At 39.1% G+C, this 19643-nt stretch overlaps 1 protein-coding gene across 1 annotated transcript in view; it reads right to left on the bottom strand.

Moving 5' to 3' along the window:
- Nucleotides 1-16850, bottom strand: part of CFAP99 (cilia and flagella associated protein 99) — a 52598-nt gene extending 35748 nt beyond the window's left edge. Inside the window, exons 1-3 of the mRNA XM_026034053.1 lie at nt 16731-16850; nt 4484-4628; nt 1806-1900 (exon numbers count right to left, since the gene is read on the bottom strand). Coding sequence (XP_025889838.1) covers nt 1806-1900; nt 4484-4628; nt 16731-16850 — 360 coding nt within the window. The remainder of the gene's footprint in view (nt 1-1805; nt 1901-4483; nt 4629-16730) is intronic.
- Nucleotides 16851-19643: the final 2793 nt, after the last annotated feature.

Below are 19643 nucleotides of genomic sequence, written 5' to 3'. Positions count from 1 at the left end.
CAGTAGTCATCAGAGGATATCTACAGGTCAGTATCCTGAAGGAGCATCTCAAATTTCTAACAACTTTAGGCTGTTGCTACGGCTGCAAATCTGCCTTCTGCTGTTTTTGTCTCTGTTGCTGGGGGACCAAATGCTGCTTCTAAATCCTCTGCTGCAGGTGCATTCATGTAATTTAGCATCAGTTGGGAGACAAAGAACCCCTTTTGATGCAAGAGAAGGAAAGCTAGGTGTGATGGTGGTGAGGATCTGATAAGACATTTGAGCAAAATTACATGTATGGGAAAAGAAGAGCAGGCGCAGAACATCACATAATGCTGCACTTTCCCATCAGAAGAAAAATTATTCCAAACAAGGAAGGAGACATTAGAAAAATTATTCCAGACAAGGAAGGAGACATTATTTGAAATCAAGTGTCAGGACGGTGATGCTCAAGCCACATAAAACTGGGTGAATGGAATCAACAACAGGTAACTGGCACCAAGTGGGAAGACTGTCGCTAGCTGCATGAGCTCAAGATGCATCCAATCCTGTGGCTTGTTTCTAAGCTGTTTATCAAAGAAAGGTCTGGGAGAGCTTTTTAGACAAAGAGTGATTTGTCTGTCTATCAGATTATGATAATTTTTCTGCACATCTCTCTATTTTTTTCTGTCAGTTAATGAAATGTATCATTTTGGTCTCTGAGCAGAATTAATACGAGTATTCCATGGTAAGCTCATCAAAATAAAGTGTTTCTAAAATCACTTTACAGACCACCTAACCTTCTTTCTCCCTGCACACTATTTACAATTGCACCCATGGAATGGGCTCTAGCATTCACATGAACATTCAAAGTAATTAGTATAAAGATAAACCTTGGCTTTTTGAATACTGATTACCAAACTTTGCCTAGCTTCTGAGTCTCACACTTACACAGAAAACTGCACAGCTGTTATTCAAGCCCTGTGTTTGGACACATTTTGAAGCATCTGGATGATCAGCTTACAGATGCTATGTCAGCAGTTATTTCATTTTTAGTCTAGTTTTGTAAGAAAACGGGGCTTATAAGAAAACATTGTCTGTTTAGCCCTCTGCCTGCCCATCCCTTACAGAGATTTTGAGAAAAATAGCACTTTCAAACAGTTTGAAAGTGAAGCAAAAGATATTTCAATTTAAAAGAAAATTAGCAGACAGAGGAAAGAAATCCAAATAAGTGACATGAATGAGAAAAAAGCAGGCAGAACGTTGCCCTTGTGCTTTCTCTTTAGCAGCGATGAATTGACCAATTTTGTACATGTTCTAACTGGGTAATTGGTATTTGCACAGCTCCAAATTAGCCATTGTTCCTTGGGAAGGAGAAAAAGAGATGGATTGCAAAGAATGGGCAAATAATCAAAGTGGTATGAGACTGTTCAGGCAAAAAAAAGAGAATGCAAATCAGAAGGAACCACAGGTTTCAACGGATTCATTGCTTATGGAAAAGGTTTGTTCTGTTGCCTTAAAATCAAAGGAAGAATATCAGCAGAACCAAGAGTGAGTAAAATAGATCATAAAATCATATGTAAATAATATGATCTGTAAGTCAGCTGGTCATCTTAAAATCTCAGATGATGTAAAATACATTTTGACCTGATCTTTGACTGAATACGAGCTAGTCAAATTGAAGCAGAATTTTATGACAGCAGAATACTGATTTTGTATAATTTAAATAGAAAGTAACACTAATTTCTCAAATTAAATTATGCTAAGAGTTGAAAGAAAATCATCAGATTCATCAAAAATAATGAAGAGATGGTTATTATTTTGAACATGTTTGGTACTTTCATTACCTTATGCATTTTTGCAGTATCCAAAGATTTCACAACTCTGCTGAAGTACTGAAGTCCAAGCTCTTCCAGTTGAAAAGTGGCCAAATAACAAATAACTGTCAAAAGATACAAACATTTAAAACATAGCAGGAAATTCTAGGAAACTTACACCTTCTAATCATTATACTCTGAGATTTGCACCATTATTACAATTTTATATATTCTTGAAGAGTGTTTATCAAGCTAGAGAGTATAATGATTGATTATAATGTTAATTTTATGATCACTATTAGCATTGGTGACTTTATCTTATGGTGCACATAGATCACTTATTTATGTTGAGTCACATGTAAGCTAATTCCATAATTTTCTGGAAATTATAATACTTGAGGATCTGTGCATATACACAAAAGGCATTAAAAATTATTGTTCAATCTAAAGTGATTCCATGGGCCTTCTGAAGCCTGTAAATATCTATTTGCAACACTGGAAGATCTGCCATGGTGGAGTGTGGCTACAGTAAGGCTGGAAACCTTACTGAAACCCCACCACTAAACCAGGCAGCTCCATCAAATCTTGCTTGCTTTTTCCCATCCTTCCTGGCATTTATTTCTTTGGGCAGGTAAAACCACCCACACGGTCAAGTTAAACCTGATTGTGAATTTAAGCCTGAAGCAACTTCTTGATTAGGTCACTGGGTGTCTGCTAAACTCTAAGAGAAGGTAGGAAATGGGGTCAGATAGGATTCAGTTTTTGGAAAGAGCTCATTTGGCATAAGCAAACTTACTCTGGTAAAATTTTATGTGAACAGAAGATGTAAAAGAAAATACTAATATTCTGTTTTTACTATTTTCAGAGCAGGTAGTTCTTCTGTTCCCAAATCACAATTTGTTGCAAATAACAAAAATATTACCAGAAAATATCATATTAAAATCCAGCATGTCATTTGCTCTGAAGTCTTTTGAAGGGTAACCATTTTGCAGAAAAAGTTGTAATTTTTAAAATTCTGAGGCAGAATAGAAACAAAATTTTAAACTGCAGAATTCTCTGGGAAATAGAAAATGTCATTCGTACACTTTGCACCAGCACATACAGAGTTTGATGCAGGAAGAGGCACAGTCAGTGCTGTGAGATTTCGATGGACCTGTAAAGCTGAGGAGCTGCTGCATAAACCTTTATTTAACCGCAGTGACTGTGAAGCTCAATCAGGCTTCACTTGCACTCGAGTCTTTTAGGTGCCACCAAACAGCAGTGATCAGTAAATCCTGACCAACATGCTGCAGCCGAGCTGGCGTGTGTTGTTAGAGACTTGCGTCTCGTGCCCCAGCATAGCAACATGTGTAAGCAGTTTTAGTGGAATATACATTTATCTGCTACAAGCTTTATTAAATTCAAAGCTGCTCACACATAGCAACAGCCTTTGTAAGCAGCTTTGATCATTTAAGTGTCAATGAAGCTTGGCAAGGGAAATCACAAGCAGCTTAAAAAAAAACCCTAAGCCAATGACCTTAGACTCCCAACTTGTTGACAAAGGAAAATCTTTTGGGGTCTCCCCTTTGCCTCTGATTAATGGAGGCCTGGAAACAGACTGGTCCTGCCAATCCAATTGCAGCAACACTCAGCTTAAAGGTACAATTTATGTGTCCCAGACACTGAAAAACATGTCTTTGGAGCAATGCAGACAACGAAGCATTATCATTTACAATAAACTCAATATGAATTTAATTTTATCCATAGAGAGTTGGTTCCTCTTAGTTTGATATTTAGATTTCTATACTAAACTTAGTATTGTGACAGAAGCAACTAATGTTTCAGTGAAAATTAATAGCTTTTAAAACACAAAACGTTAAGTTAATTAGATGTATTTATTTACTCTTCAAAGTGCACTACTTAAAATAAAAAATGATTGGATTTTTAAAAGTGCCCACAAAACTTCAGAATATGTATGACTTAGAGAGCCAATGACAGAGTGATTTGGAATTCCAACTTCTTCAGGAAATTTATAAATTAAGCTCGGCATATCTTCATTGCATAAAAATATTTTAAAAATATTTATTTAATGTGCTTCTCAACTACAGAAATAACTTTGGGAATACTAATTACTCTGATTAACTAGCTCATATAATCAGGTATAGTTGTATTATGACTGATTCTGACTAGTGAAAGAAAGAGAAGTGACCTAGCTCATGGAGAGAAGGGGTCTGCTCATGTTAGAGTGAATACCAAAAACAAAGGTTGCAAGACAGAAACCTCTGTGTGGAGAGAAGGAACAGTGTGGTCATACTATGAGGGTGTTCCTACTTTCCTCAGCAGATGGCTTTTTCTTCAGCAGTTTCATATCCGAATGGTATAGAAGAGAATAAAGAGAAGTCATTGAAGAACAATTTAAAATTGGTAGTTGAACTGTTCAAAATACTTCTTATAGTCCCTGATGGTTTTTTTTCCATCTGTAAATTGTGACTAACTTAACCTTCTGCAGAACTTTCTTAGAGGAGTATCCCATTAACACCTCTGAAAGTCGAGACTAGAGGCGGATATCAGGATTTAGGCTTTACTTTGTAAATACACTGGAAAAGGTCCTAAATTTCATACTACATTGAACATCAGGACAATGCTTCAACCTTAATATAATATTAACATCTGAACTAATAAAATAATATTTTTTAAAGGTAAAAAATTGGCAAAAAAAAAAAACTTACCCACATAGAGATTACGCTCAGAGAACAGGCAATGTTTCCCATCCCGAACATAGAAGGCATTGACTACTACATCCAATAGGGATTTATATTCTATGCATCCAGCTAGTGTTTCCAACACAAAATTTTCATCTGTCACATTAAGAGTCTATAGAGATACAAAATTAATAATGATTAATGCATTCTGGAAAGAAAATGCTATCTGGGTGCAAAACAAATACAATCATTTTGTGATAATCAAAACACAAGGGTACAAAACAGCAGTGACCCAGGTAGGGCTGACACACTTCTAAAACTATAAAACATGGGCAGTTACCACAAATTAATAAATTAATAACCTTGTGAAGTAAAATGTAACCCCTCCAAAATTAAGCTTTCAGTTAATCTGCTGATGCATGCATTTAATTACAAGGCCTTGATGTGTGAGAGCCAACAGCTAATGCAATGAAAACGTGAAGTCCTTGAGCTATGAACAATGATTAACTTGGCCAATACTGTGAGAGAGTTTCAATAAGATTTTGCCCTTCTAGCAGGAAATGTGCTTTATCAATAAACACCTGCTCTCTGCAGATGACGTCTGAGCTACTTGGGGAGCCTAAAAATCAAGGAGGAGCTGGAAAGCAATTATAGAAAAGACTCTTAACTGCTAATTATTGTGTGTGATTATTTTAATCTAAACTTGTGAGTGTCAGGGTTCTTTTTAATGAAGATGGTAGTAGGTTTCTTATCCAGTTTTCCTTCGGTTCCTCATAATGTTCATGCAATACCACTAGAGATGCCCACTTGCAGTCCATTTTGGTCCTACTGCACAACCTCTGTAAAAAGCTTAAATACTCTTGAATTTTACAGAATTTCACTCCCAATAAAGAACCTAGGGAATTTCTGTTATTATATGAGATACACTTGTAGAATGAAGCACCTTTAAAATATTGCAATAAAGTCTAAGGTCCAGAGCAATTTGTTATTAAGCAAATTGAAAAATGGACAGTCGAAGTATGACAAAATGACTGATAATGATGATTTTTTGACCTGAGTGAACCAGGATGCCAAAAAAAAAAAACTTATGCACATCTTTTGAGTAAGTATAATTCACATTTGGTATATGACCTCTCCTACTCAACTATAATCCTTTCTGAGCAAAACAGTCATTTTCACTATCATCAGGATTCTAGTAACAAGATCTAGTAGCTTCATGTTTTTAATTAGATGGAGGAGCTCAAAAGATCTAGCATTGGCGCTAAAGTGTTGGAGTCAGTGGAACAGTTGTAGAAAGCTGCCTTTCATGAAGACAAAATCTTAGGTTAAAAGGATGTCAAGTTATTTTTGTAGGTGTTAAAAATTTCCTGGTACCTGTCAAGAGTATTGGACATGCCTCAACTTCTGTCCACTCCATCCTTTCCCAATAAATACGTTATAATGCCCAAGATCCCAAGGGATACTCTACATATACTTGAGTTTCTCACAGTGGGAGCATCACCAAAGCTCTGAGATGTGGCAACAGCTAAACTGCAATAGTGTATGAGACCAGAGGTTCACCTTTTCTAGTACGCCATCTCATTCTTGAGAGAAGAAATGTCTGAAAGTTTCACCAGGGATTGTCATATGATGGCTTACAGACTGGGCAAATAAATGGCATAAGTTAAAAAAATGATAGTTCTATTTTAAATTTTTATTTAAAATTTACATTTCTACACTTCTAATTTTTAAAGTAAAAATGAGGTAGAAAGGCTCCAAGAGTATTTTCTTAGGTTGTCTTCCAGATGAAACATCCTTTTAAGAGTAAATATAATTTTCTTACCATTCCTGCTCAGAAGCCAGATTGGGTTCTTCACATTTTTTGCATCCCTAGAAAAAACTGCCTTTGCATAACTGCCTCTCTATATATGTATTTATGAAGGCAAAATTTTACCTAGGTATCTCCTTGTAACTTCTTTATTGCCATTGAGACTGCACTAATACATCTGACTCTCTCCCTAGCAGAATTTTAATAAACATTGCCAGTGATACATGAACAGAAATAGAATCAAGCTCAGTCTCTGACTTCTAGATTGCTTAAGGCTAATAGCAGTTAAAATGATGGAATATTTTATTTCTAGAATTGAAGTGACCAGATATGACTCTGAATATATGCTGCAACCCAGATGTGTTGGGTAACAAGGAACAGAGTACACAAGGACATTGAAACTTTACAAAGCTTGTTGGGCAGCTGGAGATTGAGTGAGAATAAGCAGGATATTGTCTCCTTTCTCTACCAGGGCACTAGGCAAAGGAGACCCAATAGGTTGTGGCCGTGACGGTAGGAAGGTATTTCCAAAACCTGAGACAACAGAAGTGATAGGAAAAAGAATGAGCTCTGAAAAAAGACTGAAAAGGAAGGAAGGGTAGAAGAGGAGATATAGAAAGGCTGAGGAAGGCACAAATGGAAGAGGAAAGAGACTGAAATCATCTAAAAATACCAAAAGATAAAAAAAAAAAAAAAAAAAAACTATTTGAGAATCTATCTTGCTAAGCACTGAAAATTCTTTTGAGGCTCAATCTCACTTCCAAATATACCAATATACCTTTTCTGGATGAAGATCTGTGGAAGTTTGTTCATAAACCTGGAACAAAAAACCCACTGCTAAATATTCAGATATAAATCCTGAATTTGATAAGAGTATATCTGAGATTTCAGGCAAACCCAAGCAACTGAAGGTCCAAATGAGAGAAAACCAGGTAGTTTTAATAAAGTTGGATTGAAACACTTAGCAATGCAAAACAACAGTCCCCTGGAACAAATGCTCATGAACGATAGCCATAGCTCTGATGATAACCAGAAAATTCATAAAGAAGCTGGACAAAGTGGTTGGAAACGAGCCAAACAAAAATTCTGATAATTGTCTTTGCTAGAAGTCAGGAAAATAAATTGTTGACAAAATCTTAGTTTGCTTAGAATCATTGCATTTACCTTCTGAATATCTTGATATATTTCAGTTTTATAAAGTACTACCAAAAAACCCAATGCTTTTTGAAAGTAGAGAGAGAAACAAAAGCGGACAATCAGATGACAATATTTATATTTATTTATGCATTTTTTCCCGTTCGAAGTTAACAAGTCAATCAGGAGATAGTTGTAGGACAAGCACAGAAATAACATGTTTATTTTTGCCATAGCGATTGGCAAAACAAAAAGGACATAATAATTTTATGGCCTTGAGCTAAGCAACAAGTTGACAAGAGGGGCAGCTTGGGGACAGCTGTGCTCCAGAATATTAATACTGATGGGTAACTCTGTGGGCCACATGCCAAAAAAGTCCTCTGCTCTTGTCATAAAACGTTATCAGTTGAAGCCACTTTTAATTACAAAGGATACTAAGCGTTCTGTTTCTATATCTAAAAATTGAGGAGAGCTATGCAGCCTGCAGCTATGTCATCTGAGGATGTGATCTCATCAGAATTCATAAAAAAACAAGCAAGATTGGTCAGGATCAGTGCTTGGCTAAAAAAAAAAATTAAGGGTAAGGCAGTTGTTGGTTAAGCAGTGCTAATCTATGAATCAAAACTGAGTCAGTGCTTTAATACATTTCTGGGATACTCTGTGCTATAGAAATGCTGTCTTTTGTACAAGTTCAGAGATCATTAAACATCTGTTTTATTATTGCACTTGTATTATTAGACCATGCCTGGTGTCCTGGGCAAATTTCATCTATATACTCATATATTCCGTTTTTATCCCTATATCTGAAATCATGACTTCTTTGGGGAAGTATCATGTTCAGAAGAGTTGAGTTCTAGTACTAATTTCTAAGTGCAGTCCCTCTATATGCCTTTACGTCACTAGGATTTATTTCAGAATTGGGTTAAATGGCCCAGGAACATAGTACAGTATGATAACCGACTGCACTTTTTGTACGAATTTCTCAAAACATATATAAACATAAATTAAGTTTAATGAGATTCATTTGGGGTAATATTATTTTGCATATACAGGAGCTACAGTACGATGCAGATGAGATTTGCCTCGGGTGACACACTAACCAGTGGCAAAAAGAAAGAATTCATAAATGCTACTTTCTATGTCTTTGTTTTGCCTATCAGACTATGTTCTTACCTTCTGTGTTACATTTTACCTCATGTATTTCTCTGAAACCACAAGCAGCTGGTTATGCTTTCAAGTGTGTTCTACGAATCTTTCAGCATGAGAAGGGTTAGATAATTCACAGCTGAAAATAACATATAGGGACAATTGTTGCGCTGAATATTTATCAGAAGGCCCAGTAAATCTTAATGGACACTATGCTTACCGTATGCCCGAGAAACAATCTCTATCATTAATGTCATAGTTTACTAATTTTGTTTTGTTGTGTAAAGTATAGTAACTTTATGGTAGATGAATACTGGATGGTCCAATATTTTTCATGTTTGGAACCCTACGTATTACAGTGTTGAGCAGTGTCTGCACTGGATATAAGTAAAACACTGTGCAGTGTTCACAATGTCATTCACATACAAATGTCTGAAAGTGTTTTCTTTATGGCCTTGAATTTCAGGTTCTCTTGATGTTTAAGGTGTAAAAGAATGATCCTGTTTGTGAAAAGGTGTGTGATTTTGACTCAGTGTGAGTTTGAGTGTGTGCTCCCTGGCATTGCCTTCTCCTCCTGGCAAACAGCTAATGCCCTTAGCCTGCTTCCTTGGGCATTTCCTTAGCTGTGGCTGCGAACCTGCCATTTAAGAAAGAAGATAATATTTGATGAAAAGATAAAATAGTTTTCACCTCCTGAGAGCACTGAGTGATATTCCGTGCCAAACTTGACTATTTCTAGGCAGAATACACTCATTTTGGAGATGTGGTCTGATTAATTTATAGCTGCAGATTCCAGTACTAGTCCTCTCCAAGGGTCTAATCAAAAGGCTGTTGAAATGAAAGAAAAAAATCTTATTGACTTCACTAGGTTTTGTATCACTCACTAGAACTCAGTCCTGTTTCCCCTAAGCCTCTGAAAATGCTTTCAGTAATTTCAAGGCAAGGAAAATGAGATCTTAGGATATAAATAGGAGAATGTACTGCTTCTACTGCTTACATTCTATTTTACAGTCAAGAACAAGTATTTTCATCTTTACAAGATAATGCTAACTGTCTTCAAGAGGTATGTTATGGCTGTTTTCCTTTGTACTTGATATTAAATCACGAGCTGGACATTGCAGAAACATCAGATTTAATCCTTTCCTTACCAAGATCTTAATCTGCATTTATATCAGTAACCAAAAACACAAATCAGATTTGTGTTATTTAGTATGATTTTTTCACCACAGATATCCAAGAATCTTCCATTACATGATTTTTTTATTTAAAACTAAATCTCCGACTTCTGACATTTGGAGATTTTACTCACAGTTAGGAGTGGGCATATGTGAGACATACAGCTGAACCAATATAAATGAGAGCGAGGATGAGTTATGCCAAATTACACCATGAGCTTGTAAAACAGAGAGCTCATAAGCAGGTTCATCTTGCCAGCAATATGAGAAAGGGGTAAAACAGTGAATTTGTGGTGGCAGTTCTGATTTCACAGAAGTAAGCTTTTTAGTACGTTTGATTTATAAAGGTCACTATGATGGGTGTCATCCTGCAACCGTTATTCAAGCAAGTAGTTCCACTGAAAATAGAGAGTTATTTGCATGGAGAAAGGCAAAAACACTGCATGTGGACTTCTGTATTAAAATCTGACTCTTGTTATCAGAGCAAAAGCATGATTCTAACAGTCACAAGGAAGGAAAAATGTCTGTGATACTTCAGTTAGGCACAAAACTTTTTTTTTTCTTTTTTTCTTTTTTTCTTTTTTTTTTTCTTTTTTTTCCCCAAAACGAAGAGATATTGTCCATTTCTACATTTCTCTGCTCTAGTGAAATACATTTTTATGCACAATACACTGGATGAAGGGCCATTCTGAATATGGATCATTTTTGATACTTAGCTGAAGAATACTTAATATAAAGAAGGGGGTTAGTACACAAGAGGAAAAAGGCTATCAGCAGTGCATCAGTCAGATGAGAGGAGTATTAAAAGGCATTTAGGAAGATAAAGAGAAGCAGTATTGGGCTTCAGAGAGGGAAAACAGAAATAGAGATGCAGATTTGAATGCGAGTACCAGTAATTTAAAGAACCATGACAGATTTAAAGAGTTATTTTAGCTTAATGTGTTATTCGGGGTAATTCAAACTGAATTCTGTTTTAACATAAATGAGGTCACAACATCTAAACAAAGGCATTTGTTTGCACTTATTTGGTTTCATAAGCTTTGAGGGGCATAATATGATTTTTCAAGATAGAAGCTGAAGGCTTGCTTGTCAAGATTAGGAGCTGCATATCATATTACTAATGAACCCGTGCTCCTACTGAAAATATTCCAGTGAAAAAAATAAATCCAATGTTATGTTATAGATTTTATACTTTAAAATGCAATAAACATGAAGATTGTAAATAACTGCATTACAAGCCAAATATAGTTTTCTTCCTGGAAGAAGATCAAGCCCAATCATTCATTGGCAACAGTGGATAGAAATTCTTTTTATGGCATAATATTCACATGCTGCACAAATGAAATACACGGAGGTTAACAATGAATCACCTCAAGCCTAATTTTGATCATAACATTCCAATTAGAAGCAGCCATGTTGATTTATCTCCTGCTATTCAAGAAAAGAAAAAACATTACCATATTTCACTTGCATCTCTCGGAAAACAGGAGGCAGATAATCAGTGAGTTTCCCTAACTCTCCTCCTGTGTAGAAGCACGAACTGGGAACTGGAAGGTAAGAGGTGAGACCGGAACGCTTCCCTCCCCGGTTTGCCAAGAGGCCTTGTACAGATTATGTTCTCTTCGTGCCCAGGTTTCCTCATCTGTAAAATGAGGATTACTTCTAAGTGCTGCATGTGGCGCTTCCAAGTGTCAGGTATTGTAATAATAAATCACGCTTAAGTGTCTTTCGGAGTGTTTTGCTGCATCACGGTGGGAATGCCTAAGCGAGGAATGAACAAAGATAATATTGAGGGCCCCCAGTGCCTACAGAGGTAATCCAGCTTTTCTGCTCTTGTTGAACAATAGATTTTTTTAGAAGACCTTTATGGGATCTTCTGAAAGGAGGTCACTTCACAAAACAAAACACGAATGTGTGTTCTGGGTCTCCTCACATTATCAAGGAGAGCAGAGCAAGGGAATACCTTTAAACAATCCAGACAGCCTGTTTTCCCCGTCAGTCTCTCCAGTAACATTGCTTTTATCTTAAAAACAAATCCAAGCAAGGAACTGTTTGTTCTACCATCTGCAGATTTTCAGGAGTGAGGACTACTACTAGATTTTAAACTACATTAATTCCTATGGGAAAAGGAGCAGGAAGGGGAGGCCTGTGAATCCGCAGCTGTCCTGTGTAGAAGGTCAAGTTTTCAGTTCCAAGAGCTGTTACCTGCCCGTGCTCCTCTGCCACTTCCAATGCAGAGTTGAAGGTTTTCTTGGTAGAAGCCTCAGGAAGTTGCTCATTCCTCAGTCACTAAGAAGAAATGGTGTTTTGTGGCTTGACTCATGTGAAGGATGACAGATCCAGCCTTGAGCTAATTACAGGTTACTAAACACTGTTAACTACTTGGCACTTGGGCAATTTATTTGTACTTTTCTACCACACCAAAGCAAGACTGTATAAGCAGTGGTTCAGAAAAACGTGAGCTACTGTCAAAGTAAAAATCAGTTTCTATTGCTTTGAACCCTGTTTGTAACCCGAAATAGTAAGTGGCTGCAAAATGGAACAAATGAAAAAGAAATATGTAGCCCCCAAATTATCGGCCATGTTATCTGCTTGATCTACTTCAATTATAAAAATGCAGAGACAGAAATGGCTAAATTTTCAAAGCAGTACAGAGGGTTCAACTGAGCAACTGCCATTGCTCTAAAAGGAATATGTGAAGCTAAATCCCATGCGTAGCTAAGAAAAACGTCACTCCTGATAGCAGTATTTAATGCCATCATTCCTCTATAAATAAAGATGGCCAACTGTTTATCTCATTAGATATCTCACAGATGTTGTAGGGACTGAGGCTGCATGTGCAGGACTTTGAGAAGAGCAGAATCAATCCCAAGAGGTGAATGGATTTTGCTGGACAGTGACAGTGGTACTGGAACAGGGACAGGTTAGATAAAAGACCTGGATAAATAAGAAGTGTTAGGGTAAGAGAAAGGAGAACACACAGATGACAGAGCTGAGACCTAAACACAGCCTTCTCTTCCAGCCACCCAATATTGGCTAGCAGAGTACTCCAAACCTCTATTGTGAGGTCACGTCCCAAACATGAAATGTCAGAACCTCGAAATAGCAAAATGTTCTTTTACAATTTGCAATACAATCTTTATGAAAGATGACAATATACTATTATTTAACACAATCACACATTTGGGGGGTTAATTATTTATCTAAACTTATATGTCAATAAAATTAGAGCATCTAGAGATTATGAAGAAAATCTTGCTGTAAAGTTGTTACCCAAGTTCTTACTCCAGATTGCATTAACTTTACAGCAGCACAGCAAAGCCTACAGAAATTTTGTGTTGCTTGTTTGAGCAAAATATTCAACACATCTATTTCACAGATCAATAAAAGAGCTAACATGGGAATCCACAAAGTTAGTTTCTCCTATAATTTGCCAAGTAAGTTATTTAGTGGCTGTGAATACACAATTATGGCCCTTTGCTTTTTATGCCTTCTTCTTTTTTTCACATATATATAAAGTCCCTTATTTTAACATATATTTGCTTGCCCACTTTCACTTCTTTTCCTGTAATTTATCTCACAGCCCATTTTCACTGCTTTGATTAGCAAGGGTTCCCACAAGGCCAGTCTATTACCCCTGGTGGATGGTTGGCAGGGATACTTTGATCAAGGCAGATTGTGTTTTCCAACCTCACTCCCTTAAGACTGTATCCAACTTCTTCTCATTGCATATTCATAACATATTCACATTTGTCAAGTACACAAATAAGAATGTTAACCTAGACTCTAAAATCAACTCCTCTCCCTGTGACACTTCCTCGTTGTTGATTGTTAGCTTAATTTCCACAATGCTAAAACAAAATTTGAGCATTGGCTTGCTACTTCCTCTTATCTGAGACTATTGCCTGTTAGTCGAGCCTCAAAGGAGGCCACTTTTCACATAGACAACTCTTCAGGATATCAGTTAGTCTATGTGTACCTCTTGTGTATTCTTTTTGAACAGTAGTTTTAAAATGTTCACTGATAAAAATCTAAGTTAATTTCTCAACATTTTCTATTTTAGTACAATAAAAAATATATTTTTTTTAGATTTAAAAAGTCCAGTCTTCTCTGTCCATAGCCACACCTCCTGCTATTTTTAAGACTATTCTCCTGGTCCATTGTTTTGACTCACCTAACATGTCACAGTTGACTCTGGAACATAAAACAAACACTACCTGTTTTTACCGTGAAGGTGCTTTGGAGCTTAGTTCCATTCTACCTATTATCTCCTATTCCTTACAGATGTCATCTCCCATTTGGATCAGCCAAGGATGCCCATCTCCACTGTTTATTTAGTAGGTTACCTAAGACCTTGGTTTATTTGGGATCAGCTCCCAGAAGCAACTCTATGGCTCTTGTAAACCTCTTTCTCTGTAACTGTGAATAGATTTTGATCTGTAAAATATCCATTAGCCCCTGCAGTGAACAAGTTTTGGACCTGTTCCTTGCAGTTCAAGTAACAGTGGACCTGTCACCTGTAGACCTGTCACCTGTAGACCTGGCAATCAGTACTGCAGCCTGGTAGTGACACTGTCCAAGTCTTGAATACCATGAACATATTTTGTAATAACCTGTGCACATTGTTTTATTGTTTCAAGAGAAATAATCTATCTCAAAATTTTTGGCTTCTCTTGGAGCAACCACAAACAGTGGGTAACAGCCTAACAAGTGTATTTTTCTGCACGCTGTCAACAGGTTATCAGAGGTCTACACAAGACCCCTTAGGTATCATATTAGAATGACATACAGACCAGGAAATGTTAAAATACAACAATTACAGATATATAAGATGAATGAAACATATGAGTGAAACCTGACTACACTGACAGTGTATGGAAAATTAATTAACCAATTAGAAAAATCTAGTAGAAGATAGTAATTTATATTAAAAAGACATCTAATATACTGCAAATGTAAGCAACTAACTAACTATAATGAGAGCTGTGGCTTGGGATTATTCAGGCTTGTGCTTCTGGAATTTGACTGTCCTGACTGTTGCCTCGTCAGTAGGACAGAGTGCTGGGTTTACTCTTTGCTATTCTTCTGGTATGAGACATACGGGCTTGAATCAGGTCTGTGATTAAAAGGGATGGAGTTAATCCAGTTCCTAACTGGAGAAAGAGGAAGTTTCTGAGTTACCCAGTTACCACTGGCTAATTGGTAAATGGCCAAGTGTGGATTAATCATGAGAGGATTGAAGCACCGAGGATGCCAAGGGTGGCCAGTAGAACACTTGGGCCTTGGAAGGAAACCGGAGTCAGTATTTTTCCAAATAAGAAAATCAAATTTAAATGGGATTCTTAGGTCACTTGTTTGCACAATACTCATCTGGAAAAGAAAATATTTTAAAGACGTTTTCTCAGAGCTCTGAGATAAAATAATACTGGTGACAGGTGACAAAAGAGCAGCAGGATTTTAGCATTCATTTTATACTGACACATGCAAGGAAGTTGGATTTCATATAAAATAGATTTTACTTTTATTTCCTTGGATAAATTGACAGTCAAAATATTATGTAGTAAGGGAGGTGAAATAGATGGATTTACACAATCTCAGAGAATGATTTTTGCTGTATCTTTGGCATCAGCTATCCCCTCTGTTCTTTCCCCTTTGGAAGGGTTTATGAAGAAGCTGAAGGGTCACATTTCTCTAATGCAGTTAGTGCATCTTTTGTCTTTATGTCACCTTTCCTGAGCTGATAAGAACGGTGACCTGAATACTAATTTTTACAAGTACTTATCTTAGCAGCAGTGGTGGCTGAACTTCCTCACACTCCACCCAGCAAAAATCTGATTATTTTGAAACTGGATCAGTTTCCTAATGTGTAACAGCATATGAATGCATGAGTTAGGCCATCACTACAAAGCAGGAAGGCAGGGACAAAAATACAGTGGCCTATGGAAAAGCTGTATAAGAAATAAACACCAAACAAGTGCATATGAACCCATTGCCTCAGCCTGTGATCTTCATATTAGACATCCATAGTTTTATATTTTTGCAGTCTTTTCTATTTATGAAAAATCAGTGCAAAGGACTATCTATTTGGAATGGCAGTGATGTAGACCTTACAGTCAGAAGCAGAAATGAGTACCCGAGCTACAGAGCAGTGTAAAATCAGGGCTCTGACAACATTGTTTGATAACACAAAGGCAATAGCAGCCTGTGCCACTACGTCTGTCTCCTCTTAGTGATTTTTATGAAGTAGATTCAGACCACAGGGGTCCCATGAATTACGACATCAGCACTGGGGTTGCAATGAGCACAAAAGGATGGGAACCGGTGACAGAGCATGGTCAGAAAAGGATGGGAACTGCTGGTGTCAGTGTAGCTACTTACCGGCAAGCCCTGGCCTGGCTGCTTGCAGTATTAGGTTGAAATCAGGTGGTTCATCTTCTGTCACTTGCCTCTCTTGGGGTTACTTAATGTCCCCAAAGTAAGAATGTCTGATCTCATAAATAGGCTTCCACACTGCCAAAATTTACAGCCTGGCCTAGGCAAACAATGAAATCTGATTTTGGTTTAATTAGACATGGGGGGCTGAAAACTGCAGCAAAATGGCCAGTGAAAACCTTCTTCCTCCTTTAAAATCCCACCTTACTTAGACTGTGGATGTACCAACAGTTAATTTAATATTCCTATCAACTGTGTGTATATGTGAATGGGTCAAACTGGCAGAAACTTTCATTCAGAAGGGGAAGATAGGAGACTTCAAAACAGCTTAGTGAGAAGTGGAAGAGAAACTTTTCCTCTCGTTACCAGGTCCATTTTAGCAGGTTGCTGCGTTTTCTGTTTATTGTTGCTACCAAGCACTTATTCAGCTCTCTGATCTTTGCTTTACATCGGGATGAGAAATGTAGTCACTGAGAGAAAAAAACTGTGACAGTTGCAATAGCACATTAGGAAATAGATACATTTATACTTAAAATCACCTACTAAAACTTAAGCTATGTAAGATAAATTGAAAATGTACCTGCAGCACTTTAGCTGATTCATTCAAGAAATCCTCCACACTCTGATTTTCAGGATTAAATCTGTTAAGCTGTTCTACTATTGCTGCAATATGTTTTCCATGGCTGACCATCTTCACCATGGAGAATCCTATAAATACAGTAAATCATTAATTTTTCATGCCTCCTTCAGTTGTGGCATAATGTATGTTGATAGGCTTACAAAGAAGCAGATACTGCAGTAACACAGAAGGGAACATTTAGGTCAAGCTTTCAAAATCAGAGTTAGTCAAATAGAGGAGCTAACCTGGAATGAGCAAGCAGTGAAAACATCAATAAAATACATGAGAAATAATTACCTTTTTCTTATTTTGGAAATGCCTCAAAAGATCATAAGGGTGAAATTTCAATGGTTTCTTTTTTGGTCCACTTGATGAAATATAATTAAAGATCATGTTAGAGAAAAGCCTTAATTTTAGCAAGAGACCTATTGAACACATTGACCTTCCCAGCGAGATGCAACTGCAGGTAGACTGTCAGTTTTAAATCTCATAACATGTTGTTATTAACAGTCTGCATCTGCAAAACAGCAGAAAGAATGGGAATAGGGAGGTGGGGAATACAAAGAAACAGGGAGACAGAGTCGGAAAGTAGCAGGACAGGCAGGGCACCCTGTAGCGTACCCGCTGCTGGGGTTTCTGCAGGCACAGCAGCTCACACAACTTCTTATGCTTGATGCCCTGTATCTATTTCAACTGTTGCCTTTCTCCTGTGAGTGAGAGTTTGCAAAACTGGCTACCTGGATTTTCATGTTTGCATGAACCGTGTTTCATTTGTTTAATGCACATGTGCACGTGCTATTATGTATAAAGACAAATGACAGTAATGATCAGGGGTGAAAGCCACTACACTGGTTTAGCAGTGAGAGAAAAAAATGAGCACAAAAGTAATTTTACATGGTGAAAAAGAAAGTATTAAAAAATATGTCCTTGCATTTTGTACAGTATCACAGGGTACTGTCAGAAAAGAATGCCTGATGAAGATGATTCATTCCCACTGTGCTAAAGACAAATCATTTCTTGCAGTAAGAGGATGTCGTAACATTTCCTGACACAGTGTACCCTGCCCTGCAGTACCATGCTCTGTAATAATTGCCTACACAGCACTAGTTTTAATTACTAATCTCAAACTGCTGAAGAAAAATAGTTATGCCTGTGTTTATGTTCAATCCAGTTATCAAACATGATCATGATGTCCAATTAATAAAAATGCCCAGGAAAACACGATTGTGACCAAAAAGGAGGGATGGTCAAAAAGCAGCTGCACTGCACTGCACCTTTGTCACTTGGCCAGCATTATAAAGTGTTCTGCTCCAGGAAGAAGAATAGGAGAACAACCATTTCTCCGCTCCTCTCTGGACATGATCTGTTTTTCCTCTGCACTTGCCACAGTCCTTATATTCATAAGGAATTTTGGATAAGGGAGAGAGAAAAATTTATTCACACATTCAAACTGAATCATAATTCATGCTCCAGCTCCCTCATAGTGGAAAACATTTATTTCTACTGGCGTAGTAATTTCAGCTCTCACAGTGTGAGCTTCCCGATATTCACCGTCCAAAAATAAGAATAAATAAATAAGAACAAAAGAAGAAAAAATACCAAGATATGAAAGCTCAGACATACGCAAACACCTTAAGGACCTGAGCTGCAGAGGGGTTCGTGGCACAGAGAACTTCGCTTACGGCTGCATTTAAACAACTATCATACTAACGAATGCTTTAACCTATACAAATGAATACAATTAACAATACAATCTGCTTCCACTATGTGATGCAGAATTTCAGGGAGTGCCCTCGCTTTGCTTTAATCCGGAGCTCGGGGATCTTTCTGAGCGCAGCTATGAGCACTAGGCGGGACGGTCGGGAGCGGTTCCGACGGCGCGGGCTTCTCCCGGGGATTCCGGGTTCATCCAGGTGATCCGAGCCCGGTCCCTCTGATCCGAGCCCAGTCCCTCCGATCCGAGCCCGGCTCCTCCGATCCGAGCCCAGTCCCTCCGATCCGAGCCCAGTCCCTCCGATCCGAGCCCGGCTCCTCCGATCCGAGCCCGCTCGTCCCTCACACAAAACCCGGCCCGGGCGAGCGGTTCCGGCGCCTGCCCGGCTGCTGCGCAGGGGGCCCGGGGAGCCGGTACAGCCGCGCCGGGGCTACAGCCGACCGGGGCTACACCCCGCGGGGCTACACCCGACCGGGGCTACAGCCCGCCGGGCGCCTGTGCCCCGGAATGCGCCACAGGAGCAGCCCCGGGCACGGCTGCTCTTTCCCGCACGCTCCTCCCTGACGGCAGCCGGGCTAGAGCGAGTCCCGCTACAGCTGGGGCTGAATTTTTAATGTTTCCGTCTCTCTGAATATTACCGAGGGGCTGCCGGGCTGGCCCGGGAGCCACGCACGGCCCGCTCTCCTGCCCCGCTCCGCTCAGGGCCGCGGGCCGCGGCCGGGCCCCGGGCGCCTCCCTGGCCTCCTGCCCTCGGGGGAACGGGGAGCGCCCCTCGCGCGGCGGCCCCGTACCTGGCTGCGCCGCCGCTCCCGCCGCCGCCCGCGCGGCGTTGCCGGGCGGGCGCGCGGGATGCTGGGAGTTGTAGTTCTCCGGCGAGCGCGTTGCCGGGACGTGGATAGGCGCCCGCAGGGGAAAAAAACTACACGGCGGGGAAGGAACAAGATGGCGGACGGTTGTTTGCGGCCGTTGCCGAGCAACCGCTTTCCACTCCCCGCCGCCACCTCGACGTCTGCGACCTCGAGAGGCTGGAAACGCAGCAGCCGCATCCCGGTGGCCTCAACGGAGCCGGCGGTCGCGGTTAGGGGCTTTCTGTGGTGATCTAGGCAGCCTCAGCAGAGCTCCAGGAGGAGACTACAAGTCCCTACATGCCCTGGACCATG

The sequence above is a fragment of the Nothoprocta perdicaria genome, unplaced genomic scaffold (genome assembly GCF_003342845.1).
Source record: "Nothoprocta perdicaria isolate Ctin4 unplaced genomic scaffold, notPer1 scaffold_14, whole genome shotgun sequence".
Taxonomy (NCBI): domain Eukaryota; kingdom Metazoa; phylum Chordata; class Aves; order Tinamiformes; family Tinamidae; genus Nothoprocta; species Nothoprocta perdicaria.
The sequence above is the reverse complement of the archived record's forward strand: the minus strand, read 5'-3'. Positions and strand labels throughout refer to the sequence as shown.